Here is a 24,978-nt window from a genome sequence, read left to right as displayed (position 1 = left end):
CTCAAAGGGGACTGAGTCCCAGCCCATCCATCACACACGTCTTCATTTCTTTATCAGAATGGAGTTTACACCAGGCCTTGAAGTGGCTCTGAGTGAATGAGATCCGAGGTGAAGCAGACACACCTTCTGCCCTCTGGTGGGGGAGAGTGACCACTAGTGTACAGTGGTGGTCAGGGCCACAGGCTGAGGTCACCCAGCCCCAGGTTCAACCCCTGACACCACCACTGACTAGCTGTGTGACGACGGGCATGTTTCCTCATCCCTATGTCATCACCTATAAAATGGGGATAGTGGAGTTATTCTAAAGAGCAATGGTGAGGATTAAGCAAGAGAATTTGGGTTAATGCTTAGCACAGTGCCTGGCACATGGTAGATCCCTGGTAAGTAGTTGTGTGTTGTCATAACTTAGCGTAATAGGTATGAATGTATGTGCTGGATGTCAAGGGAGGAGGAAGAGTGTGAGGGATTAAACCACAAAGGGGTGGGAAGTTGGTCTAAAGAAGGTGATTCTGAGTTGGGTTTTGAGGAGTGAATAGGAATTCACTAGCCTGTGAATTTTTTTCTTTAAATCTAATCGCTTTTGAAATTTCATACATTAAAAAGAAATTTCATATCATCAATGGAAAAAGAGTATCACTTATCTGAAAGAGAAGATAACCAGAGAAACAACAAATTCCAGCTAGACGCTCATCCCTCCTCTCAATCTGTTAGAGAAATTAGCACGTACTGGGGATGTGTTAAAGTCTTGGACTGCACGGAGACCTTCTTTCTCATGCACTTGGAAGGATTAAAAGTGAGCTGGCCATATAATTTATCATCTGAGCCGGCACATTTTCGAGGTTATAAATGGGGGGAGGGGTACTATTAATTCCATCAGGGTGATAGGCCTAAACCAGACTATCCCAGGCAGATTGGCAAATAGTCACTCTACTAAAATGAGACCTGGAAAGGGGATCACTTCCTCAGTCCATGACCCAATGTTATTTTATGGCGCATCTGTGAGCCTCCCCAAGTCATTTCCCGGTGCAAGGGGAAGGGCTTTCAAGGTGAAGGAAGCAGCCCGTGCCAGGGCGTGGCGTGTGAACATGCTGGGGACAGGGGGCTGTGGTAGACCAGCCTTTACCAGACGGTAGCCCCAGTGGTGGGAGATGGGGCCAAGGCTCTGACTGCTGCACCCAGACACTGGGACCTCACCCTGCTGGCCGAGGGCTTTAAGGCAGCAGGAAGTTGGGCAGCGTGGGGGAAGAAGGATGAGTGGGACGCGGTCCCTGCTCTCAAGGAGCTCCTGGCTATGTGGGGGAGGTGGCAGAGACCCAGCTAGCTCTGTTGGGAGGCTGGGCAGATAGGCCAGCAGCCTGTGGAGGAAGTCATTGGAAGGGGACTGGCATTCTGGCTGGGTGTACCCAGTTGCATGGGACTGCACAAGTAGAGTCTAGAATTTACGAGAGCCACCTTCCTCTGCCCTGGCCCCCCTGGGGTCCTGATGTTCTGCTGGGGCGGAGGAGCCATGGAGGTACATGACAGAACGGTGTTTCAGGGGGATCAGTTGGTGCCTACTTGGGGCTCTTGGGCCAGCCTCAGGGAGGATGCAGAGACCCTGGGGAGGGAGGACTGCTTTGTAAATTGCACTGCTCTCTCCCCATGGAAGTGGTGATTATCATGGTTGTTTTTAACACATTCATGACAAAGGAGGCTGAGGGGGCTGGACTATGTGGAGTTTGGGGGGCAGGGTAGCAGGTGTGTGCAGTCCTGCTCAGATGGCAAAGTGCCTTTGCCCACCCTGCCTGCCAGTGTCAGGGGTGAGACCAGAGTGGTCCTGTGTGGTTGGGGTGGAGGAACCCTCAGGGATAGTTGGTGTTTGCTGAATGCCTGTCTTGTGTCTGGCAGCTCAGAGCTGGGCCGTCTGTGCAAGAGGTCAAGGGAGATTGAAACCCTCCCTCAGGGGCCAGGAGAGGGATTAGCACAGGATACTCACAGCTATAGCAGAAGAAGGGACCTGCACACCCAGACCTCTGTGTAGTCATCCTAGGGAGGCTTCCTGGAGGAGGTGGCATTTGATTGAGGTAGAGGAAGGGCGTTCCAAGAGGAGGGAACACCATTAACAGATGAGTGGAAGGAGGAAAGCATTTGCATGTTCAAGGGATAACAAGAAGGGAGTAATAAACTCTCTTTCATTGAGAGTTTATTATGCTCCCGGTGACCCATATCTCTCATCATTTAATTCTCATGATGAATTAGGAAGTGTCACCTCTATTCTCAGTTGGAAAATTCTAAGCTCAGAGAGGTGAGGCGACTTGTCCAACGGCACACAGCAAGACTATGCAGACTTGGGGATCAGACCTGCATTTGTCTGGCTCCCAAATCTACGTCCTTCCCACTGACCCACAGGGCCTCACAGTTTGGCTGCCTGGTGGGGAGGGGAAAACAGGACTGGACACGTCAGCAGGGACCAGAGCATGCCAGGCTCGGAGGTTTACTGTGGTGGTAGCAGTGGGGAGCCACTGAAGGTTTCTCAGCAGGCAAGCGTGTGGGGCTGGGCTTCCAGAGGACCACTTTGGAGCCTACAAGGGAGAATCAGTCTCGCCTGGCAGAGGCGGGGCATAGATGCTCAAAGGAACAATTAGGAAGAGGTGTGAAAACAAGAGAATAGAGGCAAGTATGTGGGGGGCTGTGGGGAGGCGGGGGAGTAACTCGGGGTCCCATGGGAATCAGGGAAGCCATCTCTGAGGAGGTCCAAGTTGAGTTGCATTTTGTCAGAGCCAGCGCAGTTCAGCGTCAAGTGGCCTCTGGAATCAGGCAGGCTGGAGTTCGAATCCCACATCAGCCTCTCTCCAGGATGAGACCTTGGAGGCTCATTAGTACCTCATTAGTAAAATGGGAGAACCTGCCCTAATGAGGATTAAATGAGGTAACGTAGAGCATGCAGTGACTGGCACATAGGAGGTGTGTAGTAAATTATCTCCTGCAGGGTTATTCAGAACAGAACAGAACAGTTGAGAGTTCATCCAGGGTTGAGCGGGGAAGCGGGTCCCAGGCAGCAAGCAGCCAGGTGGGAAAGCTGACGGGTGGTGGGGCTGGGAGCATCAGAGTCCCTGGTCCAGTCAGCTCATGGCGCCCACTGAGTGGGACGCTCAGGAGGTCTGGGGGTGCTCACACCCCTTCCTGGACCCCTCCTTGTCCTCTTGGCCCATCTTCCTCTCACACCTGCCCTGGTCTGGGCCCCGAGCTGGCAGGGGCCTGCACGTGGTGTATGCTGAATAAACGTTTGTTTCAGTGGCTGACACCTCTGGTCTTATCTGTCTTCTTCCCCCGCAGGGAGAACTGGCTTTCATCAGAGGGGGGTGGGGTGGGGGTGGGGAGGGGAGGGTAGTCAGTACAGGCCCCAGCTGTGTGGACTTGGGCGTGTCCCTTCCCCTCTCTGGTCCAGCCCAGGAGGCTAGGAGAGGGGCTCAAAAGCTGGACCTGGGACATGTTCTGATTTTCAAATGGGGTGGATTCTAGAAACCACCACTCTGGTTATATGGTGGGGCTGGCCAGCAAGCGGGTGGTGAGTGGTCAGTAGAGGACGGGGGCACCAGAGGAAGCAGTGTGAATCCACGACAAGCAAGTCAGGCTGGTCTCTCACGTGGCCGCATTTGATGGGCTTACTGGATGCCAGGCCAGGGATGGGAGGGGTTGCCACCCACAACAGTAATGGCCAAGACGCCAAAAAGGAGCTGAATTTGCAACAGGTCAAATGGCATCTCCAGAGCGCTTATTAATAAATGGATGTCAAGCTTGGGGTGGTCTAGGTGGCGGGCTGCAGGTCAGAGCTGGTACTCAAGATGACAAACGACCATTTCCAATGACCCCCATGGGGTGGGGGAAGCTAGGAGCAACATGTTCATTGGTGTTTACTGCTGTTTCTCTGGGCCGGATTCTGTACTGGTGTTCATGTGGTCAGGGAGATGGCTCACACAGCCTTTCTTCAAAGGGCTCTCGGATGGGGGGTAATTCAGACAGTCAGCAGATGGAATCATCTGTGATGAGTGGGCACGTAGAAGAGGGGGCAGCCAACTCTGCAGGGGAGTGAGGGATAAGGAAGACTTTGCCTATAAGAGGCCATTTGAGGTGGGTTTTGAAGGTCAAGTAGGAGTTTTCCAGGTGAAGGTGGGGAACAAGTGGGTTTGAGAGGTTTGAGAGGAGATGATGATCCTATTGTGGACACGCTGAATTTGAGGGCCCTCCCCGCCCATCAGGCGACCTGTCCAGGAGGCAGGAAGCTATACAGGAGTGAAGCACAGGTTCGGTGGGTGGTGCAACGACTTCGGAGCAGCCATTCAGAGGGGGTTAATGAAGCCTGGTGGGGGGTGGTGTTGTCCTGTGAAAACAGGACAAAGTGTGGATGCCAGACGTGGGAAGCAGCAGGAAAACAGACCGGCCAAAGAGGCAGGGCAGAGGTAGCAGGAAGCCAGGCGAGTCAGGGAGGGGAGTGTTTCAGGGCTGGAGAGTCAGCAGGGCGAAACGCTGCCAAGGGCTGGGGCAGGACGAGGTCTGCAAAGCCCATAGGATTTAGCGACAAGGAGGGCACTGACGACTCTGTCAAGAATGGTTTCAGCAGAAGATGTGGTCAGAAGCCAGACAGCAGTGGATTTACCAGGCAAGGTGACATCTGAGCCAGGACGTGAGTGGCAGGTGAGAAACTGGAGTGCCATCTGTGGACCACTCATTGATGGTGAAGAGGAGCCGAGGGCAGTAGCCAGAGGAGGCAGGAGGGTCAGAGGAGGGCCCCTCTGAGAACGGAAAGGGCCTAGATCTGTTCCCAGGCTGCCGCGAGGAGAATGCTGACGAAATGCTGATGAGAGGGGATGATGGGTGGAGCCCTCCGGAGAAGGTAGGCGGGAGGAATAGAAGGCAGCACTGGGATGAGGGGCTGGTCTTTGTGAAGAGAAGGGCTTCAGGAAAGTTGGGAGTTGGAGGGGTGAGGCAAGAAGTCGGGGTGGGGGGGCTCCCGTGTCATAGCTTCTGCTTTCTCTGTAAAGGAGCTTGTTGCAGAGAGGGAGTGGGCGGAGATGGGCTTGAGCAGAGAGGTCAGCCCGCCGAGGCGGGGGACGGGGAAGGCAGGGAGTCCTGCTCGGCCATCGGACGTGCATCCCTGAATCCGTCGTGGCGGCAGTTGGCACAGCTGTAGATTTCTTTAGCAGCCTGGGGGTGGGCGTGGAGAAGGCGGTTTGTCACAGTCTCCAGGGCTGGGGAGTGGCTGAGCGGGTGTGGTGGAAAGGCTGGGTGAGGGGATTCGGGAGCTGCCAGGCATGGTTCCAGCACCTTCTCTGTGGTCTTGATAGAGGCGGGGCCCAAAGTGAGGCCAGGAGCCATGGCAGACGCTGTTCAGAGGGAGGAGGCCCAGGGGGCTGAGGGGTGGTGGCACGTGAGGTGCTGAAGGGGTGGACGTGTTGAGGGAAGGGAAGATGGTGAAAATAAACCAGATGGTTGCTGCCTTCTGAGCACGCCCCGTGTCCAAGCAGGGTGCTGAGGGCTTCGTGATCTCCTGTCAGGAAGTCCTGAGGTCAGCCCTCAGGGTAGGGGGTATTCTGAGTATCGTTCTACAGAGGTCAGAAAACAGGGTCAGAGAGGCAAAGACATTTGCCCACGGTCACACAGCTGGTCAGTGTCCACGCCCCAGTTGGGACCAGGGTTGCCTGACTCTGAAGGTGTCCTGTGGGGTGGGGAGATGCAGGTTTCAGAGATGGTGGAGCAGTTTCGGGGATGATGAAGACCAGGTCCTGGGACTGGTGGCTGAAGTGGAGGGAAGGGCCCGGGAGTGGATGAGACCTGGGCTGGTGGCAGCTCAGGGCCCTGTGGACAGCAGGTTTGCTCAGAGTGGCCACTCTTCGTGCCTGGTGAGGAAGAGCTTTCTCTCAGACGCAGAGCCTGGACTGGGCGGCAGAGGGCAGGAAGAGTACAGCCTTCTTGGGTTCCTTCCGACACAGAGTGCCTGTTCGGTGCTGACCTGGTGTTCAGAAATAGGAGAGGACCTGGGAGTAGGGGAGAGGAATACCTTCTAGTCTGGGGACAGCGTAGGCTGAGCCCTGTCCCAAAATGCTGTTCCGATCCCACCTGCCCAGCAGCCTCTACGTGAGCTGGGTCTTTCTCCCCCGTACTCATGTCTGCCACCATCCCTGCTACCCAGCCTGTGGGAGAGGGCCTGATGAGCTCACATCTGAGCAGGAGGGCCTGGCTTTGGAGAATGGGAGCTCCCAGCCTCTCCTCCAGGGCTGGCAGTGCTTCCAAGGCCTAGACCAGACACAGAAATCGGGCAGCCAAGAGCCGGGTGAGGCGGGGCCGAGGCAGCAGCAGCAGATCCCAGAGAGCCTGCTGCTCGCTGGCCACAGGGCGGGGGGAGTAGGGTCTGCTGGACGGAGGCACCTGCCCCAGGCCCTTAGGTCTCAGAGGAGCGGCGTTCTGACCTGTGCCTCCAGGTCACAGTCCGGTGCTGCTTGGGGAGCAGAATCTGGGCCCCAGGCCCAGCCCCTGGCTTGGCATGAATCGTGTCCCGGAGGCAAGCTTACGGAGTGGTCACAACTGCTCACCTTGGCTGTTGTCTGCCTTAGGGTCAGCCCTGTGAGGGGAAAGAGACTGGACTTGAGGCTTTCCAAGCTGTGTGACCTTGGACAAGTCACTTCCCCTCTCTCGGCCTCAGTTTTCTCATCTTTAAACGGAGGTGATGGTCCCTACTTCCCAGGGGAGGGTTAAGGAGATAGGTAGGGACAGCACTTGGCACAGAAGCCTCCCAGGGCTCAGTAATATGAGCGGCCACTTCTCTCCAGTCTCCCCCAGTTTGGCTGAGGCAGGAGGAAAAGACAGTCGTGAGGCTGCAGGCAAGCCCTGCGTGGCCTTCTGAGCCTCAGTTTCCTTATCTGTAAAATGGTGTTGGTGGGGCAGCGGGCAGGACGTGATGCCCTTTCAGCGTCGCCTGCAGTTGGTTCCAGACCCTCTGGCTGAGGGCGAGCAAGGCTGCCCTCTCTGTGCCACCCTGGCGGGACTGAGCTGGCCTCTGCTGAGCCCCTGCCACCACCTCCGTGTTCCAGGTGAGGAGCCAGAAGAGGAACCGAAGGTGAAAACCCAGTGGCCGAGGTCTGCAGATGAGCCTGGGCTGTACATGGCGCAGACAGGTAACTCGGGCCCGCCTCCCTTCCTCTGTGGCGGGGGCCCGACTCTGTGGCATCTGGTGGCATGTGTGCTTGGCGTGTGCCTGTCTGAGTCTATGTCCTGGAGCTCAGTCGTGTCTCTCTGCCATGCGAGGCCTGTGGGCAGGGCTGGATTGCCTCCTGAAGAGCCTGTCACTTGGGGTCAGGGTAGGAGGATTCCTATGAGACTGAGTGCTTGGGAGATGCCCCCTGCCGCCGACCCTGTCCCTCTCTCGTAGGCGACCCAGCGGCTGAGGAGTGGTCCCCGTGGAGCGTGTGTTCCCTGACGTGTGGGCAGGGCCTGCAGGTGCGGACCCGCTCCTGCGTGTCCTCCCCCTATGGGACCCTGTGCAGCGGGCCCCTGCGGGAGACCCGGCCCTGCAACAATTCAGCCACCTGCCCAGGTATGCCCGTCCTCCCCGCCCAGTCTGCCTGCAGGGTCGGGTCCTGCCTGGGACTCGGGCAAGTTCATCTTCCAAAGATGGTTGGTTGCCTCTTCCTTTCATTCAGCAAACTTGACTGTCCCCCCACCCCCCGCACCGTGCCCAACCCCACACAGGGCATCGGGGACACAGATGAATCAGACCAGGGCCCGCACCAGCAGGCTTGGTTCTGGGCACATCACTCCCCTGATGCCTACGTCCTGGTAATCAAGGCTTGTCTCTTTACCCTCACCGCCTTCCGTGTTCCCTGTGCTCTGGCCACACCAGCACCTCTTGCACTTTCCCACCACCCTGCACTTGCCTATTCTCATCCTATCCCCTCCACCTCTACCTTGGCTATTAAAATTCAGCTTGTCCTTCAAGATCTAAAAGAAATGCCACTTAAAAAAAAAAAATGAAGCTCTCTCTGACCATCCCCTCCCTCCTCTGACTCCCTATCCCACTCCCCAGGGAGCCTCCCCTAGACCCTGAAGCCTTCCTCAGTTCAGCATGGAGTTGTTGAGAATGTGCATGTGCCTGTGGGGACAGCCTGTCGGTCAGGAGGGGCTCAGCAGCTTCAGCGGGTCCTGCCCCTTGCGCCTGAGGGAGCGAAGTGGTGCCTAGGCCAGATCAGCTCCTGGCTGGGAACTTAAAGTAGGGCTACCTAGGAAGGGGTCTTGGCAACTGGGGGTGTGCCAGGAGCTTGCAAAGGGGTGGGGCAAAGCCGTGTTCCAATGTGAGCTTTTTGTGTCAGTGTCCACGTAGAGGGTCGTGTCTATTTGTGTGTCCCTGCGCTTGGGGTGGGGAGGGGCATTCTCTTGCCCCAGGCCTGCCATGCTGGATTCTTGCTCTGGATCTGGGGTGGGGAGGGATGGGGATGGGGTAAGGTGGGGTAGATATTGAGCCCTTTCCTGGGCTTTACTGTGCCCCAGGAGAGGAGGACCCCTGGCTCCCCTCCTGGGTTGATTCTAGTCTCCCTGTCCCGGTGTCCACAGGCAGTGTCCTGTGTGAGTTGGGACTAGAAGTCTGTGTCTTCCACATCCCCCCACCCCCAAAGGGCGGAATCCTGGGGCCCAGGGAAGAGCCAATGAGGAGCGGTGGCAGAGCTGCCGGAGCTCCTGATTGGTGGGCGGGTGGGCAGTGGGCGGGGCCAAGGTGCCGCCCAGCCACCGGCCACGTGCTTCCTTGCAGTGCACGGCGTGTGGGAGGAGTGGGGGTCCTGGAGCCTGTGCTCCCGCAGCTGCGGGCGGGGGTCCCGGAGCCGGATGCGGACCTGCGTGCCCCCCCAGCACGGCGGCAAGGCCTGCGAGGGTCCCGAGCTGCAGACTAAGCTCTGCAGTATGGCCGCCTGCCCGGGTCAGTAGCACCCGTGGGCTTTCAGGCGGGCGCTGCCCAGCCGGGGTGGGGGTCGGGAAAGGGGAGGAAGTCAGGTCCAGTGCCCTGCCCCCGGGGGAACCCCAGTGAACTTTGACCAAGCATGGGGAGACTGGCAAAGTCTACCTGCCAGCGTGGGAGGTGACCTGGCCCAGCCTACTTGGAGTTGGCACCCTGTGATTCCATCTAAAGGGGGTGCTCGCCAGTGCCCCTTCCCCTGAGCCCTGGACTACCCTTGTTGTTCATAGCACTTTGGTGCTCATGGCCAGCTGGGCTGTGAGGGGACACAAAGCTGGGCTTACATGTGGGCAAAGATCAGAAGGTGGCCCGGGGCCCGTTTCCCTAGCCAGAAGAGAGCTATTGCCTCAGTGCTGAGTGGAGAGGAGTCCTGTGTTCCTGGAGCTGGTGGCAGGCAGGCAGGCCCAGGCCCAGGCACCACCAGCTCCCTCCAGCCCCCCTTCCTCCACCCCTCTCCAGTGGGTCTGGCCTTATTCAAATCTGAATGCCATCTCCCTGTGGTGCTCTGCCCTGACGCATCCCCACATCCTTGCTCAACAGCCAACCCTGCTTGTGTCTCCCCATGCAGTGGAAGGCCAGTGGCTAGAATGGGGTCCCTGGGGCCCGTGCTCCATGTCCTGTGCCAATGGGACCCAGCAGCGCAGCCGGAAGTGCAGCGTGGCGGGCCCAGCCTGGGCCACGTGTACCGGGGCCCTCACTGACACCCGGGAGTGCGGCAACCTTGAGTGCCCGGGTGAGTGCGCGGCACAGGGGCGGCAGGTGGTGGCCCTGGCCCAGGGGGCGCCTGGGGCCACTCACGCCCCCCATCTCTGCAGCCACAGACGGCAAGTGGGGGCCGTGGAACGCGTGGAGCCTGTGCTCCAAGACATGTGACACAGGCTGGCAGCGCCGTTTCCGCATGTGCCAGGCCACAGGCTCTCAGGGATACCCCTGCGAGGGCACCGGAGAGGAGGTGAAGCCCTGCAGTGAGAAGAGGTGCCCAGGTATTGCCCGCTGGACCCTGGGGCTTTGCGGGCAAGTGCCTGGGCCTGGCTGAGCCCCTCTGCTGTACCAACAGCCTTCCATGAGATGTGCAGGGACGAGTACGTGATGCTGATGATGTGGAAGAAGGCGGCTGCTGGAGAGATCATCTACAACAAGTGCCCCCCCAACGCCTCAGGTGAGGAGCGGGTGGCTCTCCCTGCACGCCTCCCACACCCGCCATTCTTGCCGCTCCCTTCTGGGCCCCCAGCCTCTTTGAGCCTCCATCCTGAGGTGTGGAGTGAAGTGGGTGAGAGCTCGGCCCCCACACCCAACCCTCTGTCCTGTCCCCCTGCAGGGTCTGCCAGCCGCCGCTGTCTCCTCAGTGCCCAGGGCGTGGCCTACTGGGGGCTGCCCAGCTTTGCCCGCTGCATCTCCCACGAGTACCGCTACCTGTATCTGTCGGTGAGTGCACCCTGCTGGGCTGGGGCGACACAGGGTCTGTCCCAGACTCTGGTGGGCGTGGAGGGAGCTGGATTCTTGCTCGTGCCCATGTGCCTTGGCGTACATACGATGTGCCCACTTCTGCCTGGCTGTGCCTCTCCTTGTCTGACAAACTCCTACTCATCCCTCAAGGCCTGATTCTCAGATGTCTTCCCTTATCCCCAGTGCCTCCCCCTGTGCTCCTACAGCCCCCTGAGCTTCTCAGTCATTAGGTGTTACGAGTGCTCATCACAATGTCTGTGTCCTGTGAGACTGGGAGCTCCTTGAAGGCAGGGACAAAGTTGAAATTATTTTTATGTCCCCAGTGCCCAGCCCAGGGCCTGCCATGGGGTAAGAATGTTGTTAGCGAGCGTGGCCTGTGTGTACTTGTCTGACTGTAACCGGTATTTGTTGTGTTTGTGCTTGGAGCTCGTATTTGAGAGAGCGAGCGAATTACACTCCAGCGTGTGATGGCCTCTTTGGATTAGGGAGGTGCCTTGTCCCTCAACTGCGCTTATCATCTTTTATACTTATATCTGAGCTCCTTCTTTCTTTTGCTGTTCCTATTTCAGTTTTTACGTAACTTGGGGGATTCTCTCTCTTTATGGGTCTCTTTCTTAGACTCTGTCTCCCCATGATCTCTTTGAGCATCTCTATCTGACCCTTCCCCTCTGGCTGCAAGTGGTGGGTGGACTGGAGTGGGATGGGCCAGGGGCGGGTCCCAGCTCTTGACACTCTGGTGACAGCAGCCTACCTGTCACTGGCAGCTTCGGGAGCACCTGGCCAAGGGGCAGCGCATGCTGGCGGGCGAGGGCATGTCGCAAGTGGTGCGGAGCCTGCAGGAGCTGCTGGCCCGGCGCACCTACTACAGTGGGGACCTGCTCTTCTCCGTGGACATTCTGAGGAATGTCACTGACACCTTCAAGCGAGCCACCTATGTGCCCTCGGCTGATGACGTGCAGGTACCCTCTACCCTGTCAAGAGGAAGGAGGGCTGAAGGTTCAGAAGCCCTAGATTGAAGGGGGAGGCCGGGCCCCTATAGCAGAGTCTGTGGGGGCATGGCAGGTGTGGCTGTGGCGGGGAAGCTCCTCGCCCTGGGGCTGGGACCTCCCAACACCCACTGCTCTCTCCCCAGCGCTTCTTCCAGGTGGTGAGCTTCATGGTGGACGCAGAGAACAAGGACAAGTGGGATGACGCTCAGCAGGTGAGGGGCTGGGCTTCCAGGCTTGTGCCCCATGGCCCACCCCTGCCTTGGTCCCTCACGCCCTGTCTGTCCCCAGGTGGCCCCTGGCTCTGTGCATCTGCTCCGGGTCGTGGAGGACTTCATTCACCTGGTGGGCGATGCTCTCAAGGCCTTCCAGAGCTCTCTGATTGTCACAGATAACCTGGGTACAAGGAGGCGGGCAGGGGAGAGGGTGCTGGATGTGGCCAAACCCAGGACGCCCTGGGGGAGGGATGGTTTCTGAGGGCTTTTCCTATCTTCCTCTCTCTGTCTGGGCCCTGCCTTTCCCTCATTTAACCCCTTATTTGTATCTCTGTCTCCACGTTTCTTCCCATGCTCCATCTCTTTGTTGTTTCTCTGTATACGTGTCCCCTGCCTCTTTGTTTGTACCAACCTTGGTGTCTGCATCTGCCTTCCTGCTGTCTGTCTCCCCCACATTCATCTCTTCCCCTGTGACCTTCCCCTCTGTTTCTGTCTCTGTCTGTCCTCTGCAGTGATCAGCATTCAGCGAGAGCCCGTCTCGGCTGTGTCCAGCGACATCACGTTCCCCATGCGCGGCCGCCGGGGCATGAAGGACTGGGTGCGGTACTCAGAGGACCGCCTCTTCCTACCCAAGGAGGTGCTCAGCCTCTCCTCCCCAGGGAAGCCGGCCGCATCCGGGACAGCAGGCAGCCTTGGCAGGGGGAGAGGCCCAGGAACCGTGCCGCCTGGCCCGGGCCACTCCCACCAGCGCCTCCTCCCAGCGGACCCTGAGGAGTCGTCCTCCTACTTTGTGATTGGTGCTGTGCTCTACCGCACCCTCGGCCTCATCCTGCCGCCCCCCAGGTGAGTCCCTGGGAGGGGTGGATGGCACTGCTGCGGGTCCAGGGAGACCCAGGGAAGGGAAGGAGGGCTGAGCCCATGCTGGCCACAGAGAGATCCATTTGCAGCCTCAGGGACCCCTCGCCTGGCTCTGGACACAGGTGCTTCTCCAAGACATCCGTGCAGCTCCCAGAGGCTTCAGAGGCGGTGCAGGGGGTGCTGGACTGAGCTCTAGGCCTCACCCAAAGTCCTGGGCCCCGCTGACCTCTAGGCCTTCCCCTGGCCTTGGCACCATGGTAGCCTCCTGCCCTCGATCCAAAGCACCTTCAGGGTTCCTGACTGGGTGTGGGCACCTGCTGGCAGGAGCTGACCTCAGCATCTGTCCCCCAGGCCCCCGCTGGCCGTCACATCCAGGGTGATGACAGTGACTGTGAGGCCCCCCACCCAGCCGCTAGCTGAGCCCCTCATCACCGTGGAGCTCTCCTATATCATCAACGTGAGTGGGGCCCTGGGCGGGGACCCTGGGTGTGCCCCAGCCAGGGCAGTCGAAGGCCTGTCTGATGGGGAGGTGGTCTGCCCTGATGGCAGGCTGAACCGCTGACCTGTGTGGGGCCTGCCATGGCAGGATGGGGGCGGTCATGGGTGGACAGCTTCCCACCTACGCTGCACTTAGGTCTTCTGCTCCGCAGGGCACCACGGATCCCCACTGTGCCAGCTGGGACTACTCCAGAGCGTGAGTTGGGCAGGGGCTCTGTGTGGGGAGGGCTGCAGCCCTGGGACTCCTCCCTCAGGAGGGGCTGTCCTGCCTGGAAGGCCAGAGGGAGGGCGCCTTGGCACCATCCTTGGCCTAAGGGATCAAGGGCAAACCCTGTGGCTCCCGCTGCCTGCCTGCCTGCCTCTTGGATGTGGCCTTGCTCTGGGTTTCCCCTGTCCTTGGGCAGTGGCCAGCACTGGGGGTGGGGCCGTGGAGCTGGGCTGGGGCTCATTCCACCTCTCCCTCCACCCAAGAGATGCCAGCTCAGGGGACTGGGACACTGAGAGCTGCCAGACCCTGGAGACCCAGGCAGCCCACACCCGCTGCCAGTGCCAGCACCTGTCCACCTTTGCTGTGCTGGCCCAGCCGCCCAAGGACCTGGTGAGTGGGAGGGAAGTGCCTGGGCTGGGCCGGAGGAGAGGCTCCTGGGTGCCAGCGGCCGTCTGTGACAGTGCTGGCGGGGATCTGGGTGATCCCACGTGGCGTTTGCGTGGGTGTACTTGTGGGATTGCACGTGGAAGTCTGTGCCCCTGGGATGGTGCTCACAGCGATGCCACGTGCCCAGGGGTGTGTGGCGGTGGGTGATTGCATGTGTATACACACACACGTGTGTCTGGTTGTGTGTGGAAGTGTGCGGGTGACAGCATAAATACACGTCCACGTACGTGACTGGGTCTGCTCTGTGCATGTGTGGAGGCAGTGGTGAGTCCCCGTACGTGTGTGGGTGTGACACAGGTGCAGGTGCCAGTCTGTCCTAGACAGGAGGTGGGGAGGGTGATGGGACCCCTGTAGCTGCCCTCTCCCAGTGACCCATCTGACGGTCTGCCCCTCTGCCCCAGACCCTGGAGCTGGCGGGCTCCCCCTCGGTCCCCCTTGTGATCGGCTGCGCTGTGTCCTGCATGGCACTGCTCACCCTCCTTGCCATCTATGCCGCCTTCTGGAGGTAGGTGGGACAGTGGGGGGTTGGGGGGACGAGGGGGTGGGGCTGGAGGTGGCCGGCCACCCGGGGTTGGGCAGGGCGGCTAGCTCCCCTGTCTCTGCCCACTGTGCCCCACCAGGTTTATAAAATCGGAACGCTCCATCATCCTGCTGAATTTCTGCCTGTCCATCCTGGCATCCAACATCCTGATCCTCGTGGGCCAGTCGCGGGTGCTGAGCAAGGCAGGTGCAGGCTCACAGGGGGGCCGGGGTGTGAGAGTGGGGCGAAGGGGGGATGGCGCGTGTGCTCGCGTGTATGAAACTAAGTGCCGGATGTGTGTAGACACTCGAGCTGGGTGTTGGGTGAGGGTGTGTGTGGGAGATAGTGTGTGTGAGCGTACATGAGGGAGCTGGAGAGGGGGTGTGTGTACTCCAGTGAGGGATGTCTGTGTACATCTGTGAACGTGTACGTGAGCTGAGTGCCTGTGCGCACGTGTGTTGGGCGTGTCTGCGGGCATGTGGGAGCCCCAGCGGAGCCTCCTGTGCCACGTGCCCGCGTCTGATCTGTGTTGGCTGTCCCTTATGCCCCCTCGGCCCTCTCTGCACAGCGCCAGCCCTGCTGGTGCCAGACGTGGGGCCCACCCGGCCATGACGTGGCAGGCACTCCTGTTTGTCCCCCTCCCTGCCAGCCCCGTCTGTGCGTGGGCAGCCTGCCCGCCCGCCTCCTGGATGCCGAGTGCCGTGTGCGTGTCACCGGGCCTGCGTCGTGCTGTGTGTGGGTGCAGGAAGACGGGGGTGCCTGGCAGGGTTCTGTGGGAGGCGGAGCTCAGGTGGGCGGCCGTGGCAGCGCCCAGCAGCGGACGTGGGAAGCCCGGCGCCTCCCACCCTGGCGGCTGCTCAGGGCCACTCCCTCCCTCTCCTTCTCCCTGCAGGGTGTGTGCACCATGACAGCCGCCTTCCTGCACTTCTTCTTCCTCTCGTCCTTTTGCTGGGTGCTCACTGAGGCCTGGCAGTCCTACCTGGCTGTCATCGGACGGATGCGCACCCGCCTCGTCCGCAAGCGCTTCCTTTGCCTGGGCTGGGGTGAGCAGGGCTCGTGCTGGACCCTGTCACTGGGCCTTGGGGGCAGGGGCAGCAAGAGAGCTACCGGCCCCGGCCCTGCTCTCTGGGCACACGGGTCAGCTGGGCTGGGGGTCTGGGAGGGTGAAGGACCCTGAGGACGGGTGGCCATCTCACTCTGGCTCCCCTGCTCCCCCAGGTCTGCCTGCCCTGGTGGTGGCCGTGTCGGTCGGCTTTACCCGCACCAAAGGATACGGTACATCCAGCTAGTACGTGGGCCTCCCGGGGTGGGAAGCGGGAGTCAGTGGACCTGATAGGGCTCCAGACTTCTCGGGCTGTGATCCTGGCCCACTCCTGCTGTGGGACTTTGGGCAGATTCTCCCGTCTCAGCCTGTTTCCCTGACTATAAAAGGCTGTGCGGGGATTGGATACTCTCAGAACCATTTAGGTCAGGGATCAGCCTTGGTGGCCCCAGGACCCTTGTTAGAGGGGCTCAGCAGCAGTCAGTGGCTCCCTCTCACCCTGTCTGGGTCCCTGCCCCATGCGTAACGTGACCTGGCAGCTCAGGGAGCCCTGAGGGATGGTGGTTGAGCGTGGGGGGCGGGCCCGCTGGTTGTCTGATACCCCCTCTTTCCCCCCTCCCCAGCTGCTGGCTCTCTCTGGAGGGCGGTCTGCTCTATGCCTTCGTGGGCCCAGCAGCCGTCATTGTCCTGGTATGTGCCCCTGCAGCGTCCTGGGAGGGGCATGGCCCAAGGGGGTCCACCTGCTCCACCTGGGGATTTCCCTGCCAGGAGGGCATCTGGTGATCCTGTCTCCCCCTACCCCACTCCACCGGGCCCCCAGGTGAACATGCTCATCGGAATCATCGTCTTCAACAAGCTCATGGCTCGGGACGGCATCTCAGACAAGTCCAAGAAGCAGAGGGCCGGGTAAGGGGAGGGGGGTCGCTGGGACTTGGCCTTGTGGGAAGTGCTGCAGGGAGGGTGGGCCTCAGCCACTCCTGGAGACTCAGGGCTTGATGATGCGACCGGGGGCTCCCTGACCTTGGGGCATCAAGGGTGCAGGCAAGGTGGGCACCCGGTGTGCTCAGCTGCAGCCCCTCGCCCACCCTAACCCACCTCTCTCTCTCTCATCTGCCCTCCCCTTCCCACCCCACTCGGGGCTCACACTGCCCCATCTCTTCCCACTTCCTGTGTGTCTCCCCCCTTCTCCCATGTCTGTGCCGCCCCCGAGGTCGGAGCGGTGCCCCTGGGCCAGCCTGCTCCTCCCCTGCTCAGCGTGTGGAGCGGTCCCCAGCCCCCTGCTCAGCTCAGCCTCGGCCAGGAACGCCATGTTAGTTGTGCCCCCGTGGGAAAGGGGGTGGGTGGGTGGGGGCAAAAGAAGGGGGGGCAGTGCCCATGGTGGGGGGAGGAGGGGTATCAGCCCAGTGCCCTGGAAAGCTTGCCCTGCCCCGCCAACTGCCATGCACTCTCAAGGGCTCGACATTGTGATGGCAAAGAGGCCACGGGAATGAATGTCTGTGCTTTCCAGAAAATGCCGTATTCCCGTGCCCACCCCTTGCTCCCTGGCCCTGCCCCCCACCCAGCCCCGGCTTACATTTTATCCAGGCACAGACACACACTCCTCCTTGTAGCCCCAACCTACAGAGGCTCATAGAATCTTCCACCCGTAGAATTTTGGAGCCCATAGAACTTTAGAATTAGAATGGTAGAATCTTAGAATAAGACAATCAGAAGCTAAGAATGTTCGAATGCGTGAATCATAGAGTCTTATCATCTGTCATAGAATCTGAGACTTAGAATTTCAGAGGCACTGAATCCTACAGTCCGTTGGAGGACAGAGAATCTTGGAGGGAGGGGATTATTTCACTGAGCTGTCCTCGGGCTGCTGAGACTTAAAATCCCAGCCGCACAAGAGTAGAATGAATGAATGAACTTCAGGGCTTCAGGCCCCACCTCCCACTCAGGGCCAGAAATCCAGCTGACCCTCCCTGAGCAGTGGGGGCCCAGCTCTGTCTTGCACACCTCCGGAATCAGGGAGCTCACTGCCTCTGGAGGCGGCTGGCGCCATCTCTGGGAACCTCTGTGTAGCAGAAGGCTCCCTTTCGCTCGGGCTCCCCTCTGCCTCTCTGACCCAGGCTCTCAGAACTAGTGGTTAAAAGCTTGGGCTTCGGAGGTGCCCCTTGGGGTTTGCATCCCGGCTCTGTCTCTGTCTGCCCAGCTGGGCACACTCCAGTTTCCTCATCTGTAAATTGGGATAATAATCCCCATGCCTGTTTACTGGAGTTGTTTTGGTCACAGTGTGATTAATGTATGAAAAGTATTTGGTGTAGGGCCTGCCAGAGAATTGGTGGTTAATCAGCGGTAGCCCTCGTGGCTGTGATTAGGTCCTCTCTTTAGTCTTGGCTCTGCCCCCGGGGCCTGTGGAGACCACTGTGCCCGCCCCCTGCCGGGCTGAACAGCCCTGGACCGCTCTTCCTAGGGCAGGTCTTGGCCACCTGCCCATCTCTCTGCCTTGACCAGAGCTGTGCCCACCCCTGCCTGACTCTCCCACTGGCGGTGTTCATGAGGCAGAGTGGGCAGGGTGTGGCACCTGGCCCAGTAGGGCAAGGCTGCCCTACTGTGCGCTCTTGGGCTGTTGCTGGTGGGGGTGGGCTGGCACTGGTGCCCGGATGCCCGGGCCCCTCTGCCTTTTTTCTCTGCCCTCCCTTGTCAAGGAGGTTGGGGATGTGTGGGTTTGGCCCTGACCCTGGCTTTGACCCCCAGCCCCAGCTATGATCTTTCTGCCCAGCTCTGAGCAGGCCCTGGGAGCCTGGCACCTCCTCCTTGGGAAGCTGAAGGGGAGGAGCCTCTGCTGCCCTGGTTCCCCCCCCCCCTCCCCCCCCCGTCTTCTCCCCAAAGATTTGTGCTCTGTGATGTCCTCCGTCCTCTCTGCCGATTTAACCTTCCTGTGTGTCTCTGCCCGTCTCATCCACTCTCTCACCATGTCTGTCGTCTCTCTTTGTCCCTCTTCCTCTCCTCCCCTCCCAGACTCTCTGGGGATGTGGCCCAGGCCTGTGATTCTGTGCAAATTGTGGCTGAAACTCACAGCATCTGTATCTGTCTCCCTCCTCCTTTTCTCTCCCACTGTTTCTTTCCACCTTCTTTGTCTCTGTCCGCTGATGCTGCCTCTGGCTCAGTCCCGTTGTGTCTGTGTGTCTGTCCCTCTCCCTTTCCTTGTCCCCCAGTTTTCTGCTCTTGGTCTTCGTTCTGTTCCTCTGCCCCCGGCTCCTCAGCCCCCCTGCTTGTGGACATTACTGAGGTCTTGGCATTTGGGGCCCTGCCAGTCTTGGGCAGCTTAAGGGCCCCAGGCTGAGTGCAGGCCCAGGCTCAGCCCAGCCTGTCCCCTGGAGTGTCGCCCTGACGGACCCTCTGCCTTGTCCTCAGGGCCTCGCTCTGGAGCTCCTGCGTGGTGCTGCCCCTGCTGGCGCTCACCTGGATGTCCGCCGTCCTGGCCATGACAGACCGCCGCTCCGTCCTCTTCCAGGCCCTCTTTGCTGTCTTCAACTCCGCGCAGGGCTTTGTCATCACGGCTGTGCACTGCTTTCTGCGCCGAGAGGTGGGCTGGGCCTCTCCTGCCCCTGTCCTCCCCACACCATGCCAGTCTCTCGCTTCTCCCCACGGTGCAGATGGGTGCAGATGGGGAAGATTGAGGCCCGACCAGGTCCCCAGCTGGGCAGCCCTTGGTGTGCGCGCTGATAGCTTGGGCAGCCTTGGCCTTGGCCTCGGCCCCCTGGGGCTCCTTTTCCCCCTCCCCTAGGCTGGATGCGCTTCTTTCCTTCCACACCCACCCGGGTCCCTGGGGTGGGAGGCACACCCAGCCGTGGCCGGGGGCCCTGTGGCAGCCTCAGGTCCAGCAGGCACCTGCTGCCCCCAGGTGCAGGACGTGGTGAAGTGTCAGATGGGCGTGTGCCGGGCCGACGAGAGCGAAGACTCCCCCGACTCGTGTAAGAACGGGCAGCTGCAGATCCTGGTGAGTGAGGAGGCCCGGGCAGGGCACAGGTGGGTTCTCAGTGCCCCCTGCCCTAGACCCCTCACTTGCCTCATCTGTGGCAGGGAGGGAACACAGACTGGGTTTGATTCAGGCTCAGCCTCTGACAGCTGGGTGGCCTTGGGCAAGTCCTTCCCCCCTTCAGTCTTCCCGCTGTCAGGTGCGGCTGGAGGAGACCACGCCTGGGGCCCCTCTGCTCTGTTGGGCAGTGTGCCCAGCAGAGGCAGACCCTCTGGGCGGGTAGGGAGGGGCCTGCGTCCCCCCCACCACCCTGATACATGGATCCTCTCTCTGCCTGTCTGCTCTCTCCCTCTCTGCCTATAGTCAGACTTTGAAAAAGATGTGGACCTGGCTTGTCAGACAGGTGAGTGTGCCAGGGCAGAGCTGAGCATGGCCCCAGAGAGGGGCAGGAAGGGAGGGCCCCCAGCCGCACCAAGGAAGGCCCTGACAGGTGTCTGGCTGCGGGGTCCAGCTTTTGAGTCAGACAACCCTGAGTTGGAGTCAAGGCTGTGAACACCACTCACTGTATGACTCTGGGCAAACAGCTTACACACCTACAACGGAGAGAAATGTGTCCTCCCAGGGTGGCTGGGAGCCTTACGTGAACTGGGGGACATCAAGTGCCTAGCCGGGTGCTCCGCACAAAGTGTCATGTCCATGATTCTTACCGGAACCTCCTTCAAGTTCCATCTCCTGGGGAGGAGCTGCCCAGGGAGCGGGGAGGAGCAAGTCTCTTTTGACAGCCTTGGGGCTGTCGGGTCAGAGGTCAGGACCCGCACCCGGGCACTGTGGGAGCTGGGCCTTGGCTTCGTTCCTTGCCCTCCCTGGCTGTGGGCCTCTGGGATAGACACCTTCTTAACCCCTGTGTTAACCACCCAGCCATCACGCCAGGACTCAGTTTCCCCCACTGTCCAAGCTCAGCGTGGGCAAGGGCATCTGGGGGCTCCTCCTCCCCCGGACTTACCTCCCTCCACTCCTGCCCCCAGTGCTTTTCAAGGAGGTCAACACTTGTAACCCGTCCACCATCACGGGCACACTGTCCCGCCTGTCCCTGGACGAGGACGAGGAGCCCAAGTCCTGCCTCGTGGGTCCCGAGGGCAGCCTCAGCTTCTCACCGCTGCCTGGCAATCTCCTGGTGCCCATGGCAGCCTCACCAGGGCTGGGGGAGCCACCGCCCCCCCAGGAGGCCAACCCCGTGTACATGTGTGGGGAGGGTGGCCTGCGGCAGCTGGACCTCACGTGGCTGCAGCCTGCCGAGCCGGGCTCCGACGGGGACTACATGGTGCTGCCCCGGAGGACTCTGAGCTTGCAGCCCGGCGGCGGGGGCGGAGGTGGCGAGGATGCCCCGCGGGCCCGGCCCGAGGGCACCCCCCGGCGGGCTGCCAAGGCACTGGGCCATGCCGAAGGCTACCCCAGCTTCCTGTCTGTGGACCACTCGGGCCTGGGGCTGGGCCCTGCCTACGGGTCGCTACAGAACCCCTACGGGATGACCTTCCAACCGCCACCGCCGACACCCAGCGCCCGCCAAGTGCCCGAGCCGGGGGAGCGCAGCCGGACCATGCCCCGCACCGTGCCTGGCTCCACCATGAAGCTGGGCTCCCTGGAGGTGAGGGGCTGCTGGGCATGGGCGGCGGGTGGGGGTGGGAGGCCTGACCCCGGGTGCCTGTGACTATGTCTGGCAGCAGCCGGGAAGGGACAGCCGGCAGCCTCCTCATACAAAGTCCTGGGGAGTATATCTGCTGTGCGTTTCTCCTCCGTTTGTGCCCATGGCGGCTCCAGGGGAATCCTGGCTCCTCTGAGCTCCTCAAATGGGCTTGGACGCCACGCGCTGAGGGTGCACTTCTCGAAGGTGCCCACACTTGCTATAGTGCCTGTTTTGGGGTGACCAGTTAGGATGGGCCCTCCTTTAAGGGGCCTGTGGCTCAGGCCCGGTGCTCTATTGCTAGGGAAGCCACGTCATAGGGGATGAGAGCCTGGGTCTCCGAGTCCCCAAGTTCAGATCTGGACCCTGCTGATCAGCAGTGAGATTTCGAGCATAATCTTCCCCTGAGGCTCACGGAATCTCTCTTCGCCTTAATCTCTCTGAGCCTCAGTCTCCCCATTTGTAAAGTGGGGATAACACAGGAGCAGCCTCCTGGTAGAGTTGTTGCGAGGACTAATTGATATAAAACATGTATCTCTGTGTGGAGCAGGTAGAAAGTGCTAGATGATTGGGGATTGCTACTGGAATCATTCCTGAAGTCAGCCTCAGGCACTGCCCGTAGGCCTGTGGTAATTGCCCCTCTCTTCCTGAGAAAATGTCAGCCCCTCTCTTGCCCTGCCTGTGTGTTTTCTGTGGCTGCCCCACCTTCTCTCTGACCTCCTCAGGCCTGCTCCCTGCAGGGAATCACTGGCCACAAGCAGTTGGTAGTGGCCCCCTGTAGAAAACTCTAGAACTTTCGTTGGAGGGATGAGGAGGGTGTGGATGAGGACAGGGTCAGGAATCACGGCTCAGGCACCACTGGCTGTTCATGTTCGGCCCCAGAAACCGGCTCCCCATCCTCCCCACGAGAAAACGAAGTTAGCAGCTAGAAGGTTTGCAAGTTTAGTTTTTCTCCCAAAATGTTTCTTGAACATTTGGTGCCTGCGCTTGCCGCAGATGGCAGAAACAGGAAGGCGTCACAAAGAAAACTTGACACGGGAACTGGGGAAGGGAGCGCTCAGCATGGTGGCAGGTTTTGTTCTGGGGACACCTGTCCGTGCTTGGGCCCCTGAGGAGGGGCCGGCCCTGGGCTCCTTGTGTGGGAGGTAGCAGAAAACACGGCGGAGTCTTGAGGGGTCAGGGATGACGTGCAGAATTCTGGTGTGGGCAACTGTGAGGGGCGGAGGAGTGTGTTGGGGGCGGGGGGATTTAGAGTTTATTCTCTTGGGCGCAGCCGTGTGTGCCTTGCCCGCGGGCATCGGGGAGCAGGGAGAGGAGTCCCGCTGCCTCCAGAAAGTGCAGTGTGGCTGGGAACGGGGAGGACACGTGTGTGTGTGTGTGTGTGTGTGTGTGTGTGTGTGTGTGTGTGTGTGTGGTGAAGGGCAGGGGAGAGTGCAGGGCAGAGTGTGGGGGCCGAGAGTTGGAGACGCCAGGGTGGATGGCGAAGAAAGAGCAGGCAGGGAGGTGGAAGGACCAGGAGAGGGGGCGTGTCTGCAGGCCTGGGACTGGGGAGATCTAGATGGCGGTTTTAGGAGCGTCCTTGAGGACTGTGGGGCAAGTCCTTCACCCTGGACCTCAGTTTCCCCAGTGTGACCTGAGAAGGTCGGACTTGGCCTCGTGAGCGCTCCTGTGCCAACATTCTGAGACTCTAAGGCCTCCTTCTTGAGTGGCACCGAATGCTGCGTAGGCCACTGGGGCCTTAAAGGTGGTCTTGGGCAAGTGAGAGCCGGGAGAGGCGTGAGGGAGGGAGGCCAGGGAGGCAGGGCCAAGTTTGGCAGGAAAAGGGGCAAAGTGCGGTGAAAGGAAGGTTTCTGTAACCCTGCGTCCTGTATTTGCAGGACAAGTGGAGGTTTCCAGGGAGAGAGGAGCCCGTTGGTGGCAGAGAGGATGGGGCAAGATGGGGCAGGACAGAGGGGTGGAATCCAGGACACAGAGGAAGGAGGGTCTGCTCTGTGATCCCATGTGGGGATCTGTGTCCCGCCGTGTTGGAAGTCTGCGCTGTGACATCTGGTCCACGTGCAGGTGCATGTCTACGCGTGTGCCAGCCTGTGTGTGCCCCTGGCAGTCCTGTGTGGGGTAGCGCCTTGGAGCCTCGTCTCCCAGGCCCTAAGCCCATTTCCACAACCTCTAGGGCTGTCCTTTAAAGGGTTCCTAGCTCCTGAGCCTGGGCTGGGGGAAGGTACAGTGGGCAGACCCTGGGGGGGAGCAGATTTCCTCACTCTCAACCCCCTGCACAGGGTAAAAAGTTTTTTTCTCTTTCACTGCTTCCTTGTTGCTCCTTCCCAGCGAAAGAAGTTACGGTATTCAGACCTGGACTTTGAGGTAAGTGCTACAGTGTATGTGTATGTTGGGTTTGGGATTGTGGGGGGCGGTTTGTCCCTGGAGGGTCCCTTCCTACAATTAGCCCAAGCCCCAGTGCAGAGCCTGACCCCATGACAGTCCCTCGACTGCCCAAGCCCGTAGCTCTGGGGTGAAGAAAGAGCCAGGCCTTGTCCCGGAGGGGCTGGCAGCAGGCAGGGATGTGGGGACCCAGGATGCTGAGCGTCCCGTGGGGAGCACCTGCCCTGACGCCCTGTGGCTCCCAGAAGGTGATGCACACCCGGAAACGGCACTCGGAACTCTACCATGAGCTCAACCAGAAATTCCACACTTTCGACCGCTACCGCAGCCAGTCCATGGCCAAGGTGAGGCCTCCTCTTATGACTGCCCCTGCCTGGAGCTCGGGGCCCAACCTGGCACAGTGGCCCCTGGGGTCAGACCCTGACCCGTGGCCCCCGTTGCAGAGGGAGAAGCGGTGGAGTGTGTCCTCAGGTGGGGCAGCCGAACGGAGCGTGTCCAGCGTAAGTGCCCCAGGCTGGGGTGGGGTGGGGTGGGGTGAGGTGGGCCGCGAGGTACTCATTCCCTCCCTGCCCTCCTCCCCGGCCTGGGCAGCCTCAGCTTGCCTCACCAAGGGCCTGCCCATGGCATAAGCAACAGTCTGGGGTTTTTAGGAGATGGGGGGTATTGGTGGGAGCTCCATCAGGATCTTGAGGAGGGTGGGCAGCAGGAGACATGGTCTCAGGGGGCCACTCTGAGCACAGGGATGAGGAACCCCACTCTGGAGCCAGGCGGGTCTGGATTTGAACCCCACTTTGGCACCCGATTGCTTGGTAACTTTGGGCATCACTGGCCCTCCCCGGGCCTTCTCAGTTGGTTCTCTGTACAGTGGGTGAGGGTATTGGCCCATCTCCACGGGCCCTTCCCTCTCCCCCGCACAGGAGAAGCCCAGTCCAGGGGAGCGTCCCGGCTTGTCCCAACAGCGGCGACATCAGAGCTGGAGCACCTTTAAGTCTATGACGCTGGGCTCGCTGCCCCCCAAGCCCCGAGAACGGCTGGCCCTGCACCGGGCAGCAGCCTGGGAGCCCACAGAACCACCGGATGGCGACTTCCAGACAGAGGTGTGAGTGCCACTCCGGACTGCCCACTGCGTATAAATATTATATATCTCTCTATTTTCACACTCCACTTTGGAACTACCCAGGAGCCAGCGCCCCCTCCCCTCTCCCGAGGGCTGGGCAGGGAGGCACAGTGGACTCAGCTGGGCTGGGGGAGCCAGACACGGCGTGGCCGGGGGACCAGGGCCCTTCCTTGTTTCTCAGAGGCCCCTCAGCCCCTGGAGCCCCATCTTCACCCCCAGGCTGTCTGTCCCTGTCCCGGGCTGGGGAGGGGGGAGGGAACTTTCTTGGGAATAAACTTCACTCTGTGGATTTTGCTGCTGAGCTATTTGCTTTCCCCAGGGGAAGGCCCAGCCCTGGGACCCCAACTTTGTTCCTCCATCTCTTTGGTTCGCCTCACTTGGTCTTGTCAAATTGTGATGGGGTCAGGCTGACTCCAACTGGGAGGGGGTGGCCTAGGCTCTGACTCCATCCTTGCCCCTGACTCCCTGGGTGACCCTGGACACAACCCTTCCCCTGTTGGGGCCTGAGGTAAGCAGATTGGGAATGTAGGGTGGAGCCCCTTGAAGTAGGACTTCCCCATTGGCTGTGATGGTCATGGCTGCCTTTCACTGGGGCCCAGAGGCCAGGCAGAGCTTAGTGACCTCAGGTTCCCCA

General features: G+C 60.3%; 1 protein-coding gene across 15 annotated transcripts in view; it reads left to right on the top strand.

The window, feature by feature from the left end:
* The window catches only part of ADGRB2 (adhesion G protein-coupled receptor B2), a 36,248-nt gene extending 11,621 nt beyond the window's left edge, over positions 1-24,627 (top strand). For 3 of the 15 annotated variants that reach the window (XM_067725233.1, XM_067725239.1, XM_067725232.1), the window contains 29 exons: positions 7,068-7,151; positions 7,406-7,570; positions 8,780-8,944; positions 9,549-9,713; positions 9,796-9,963; positions 10,038-10,139; positions 10,299-10,405; positions 11,191-11,385; positions 11,559-11,627; positions 11,704-11,812; positions 12,140-12,470; positions 12,837-12,942; positions 13,136-13,179; positions 13,455-13,581; positions 14,040-14,143; positions 14,259-14,361; positions 15,051-15,201; positions 15,377-15,446; positions 15,824-15,890; positions 16,021-16,106; positions 16,411-16,509; positions 18,603-18,774; positions 19,093-19,188; positions 19,531-19,570; positions 20,193-20,812; positions 23,174-23,209; positions 23,473-23,571; positions 23,671-23,727; positions 24,145-24,627. In XM_067725233.1, the coding sequence (XP_067581334.1) occupies positions 7,068-7,151; positions 7,406-7,570; positions 8,780-8,944; positions 9,549-9,713; positions 9,796-9,963; positions 10,038-10,139; positions 10,299-10,405; positions 11,191-11,385; positions 11,559-11,627; positions 11,704-11,812; positions 12,140-12,470; positions 12,837-12,942; positions 13,136-13,179; positions 13,455-13,581; positions 14,040-14,143; positions 14,259-14,361; positions 15,051-15,201; positions 15,377-15,446; positions 15,824-15,890; positions 16,021-16,106; positions 16,411-16,509; positions 18,603-18,774; positions 19,093-19,188; positions 19,531-19,570; positions 20,193-20,812; positions 23,174-23,209; positions 23,473-23,571; positions 23,671-23,727; positions 24,145-24,330 (3,923 nt within the window). In that variant the 3' untranslated portion in view covers positions 24,331-24,627. Of the gene's footprint in view, positions 1-4,594; positions 4,675-7,067; positions 7,152-7,405; positions 7,571-8,779; positions 8,945-9,548; positions 9,714-9,795; positions 9,964-10,037; positions 10,140-10,298; positions 10,406-11,190; positions 11,386-11,558; positions 11,628-11,703; positions 11,813-12,139; positions 12,471-12,836; positions 12,943-13,135; positions 13,180-13,454; positions 13,582-14,039; positions 14,144-14,258; positions 14,362-15,050; positions 15,202-15,376; positions 15,447-15,823; positions 15,891-16,020; positions 16,107-16,410; positions 16,510-18,602; positions 18,775-19,092; positions 19,189-19,530; positions 19,571-20,192; positions 20,813-23,173; positions 23,210-23,472; positions 23,572-23,670; positions 23,728-24,144 lie in introns of those variants that run through there. The other 12 variants (XM_067725234.1, XM_067725247.1, XM_067725236.1 and 9 more) reach the window with 12 other exon arrangements.
* Positions 24,628-24,978: the final 351 nt, after the last annotated feature.

This window comes from Pseudorca crassidens, chromosome 2 (assembly GCF_039906515.1).
Source record: "Pseudorca crassidens isolate mPseCra1 chromosome 2, mPseCra1.hap1, whole genome shotgun sequence".
Classification (NCBI taxonomy): Eukaryota; Metazoa; Chordata; class Mammalia; order Artiodactyla; family Delphinidae; genus Pseudorca; species Pseudorca crassidens.
Note: the sequence above shows the minus strand (reverse complement) of the source record. Positions and strands in the feature narration are given on the sequence as shown.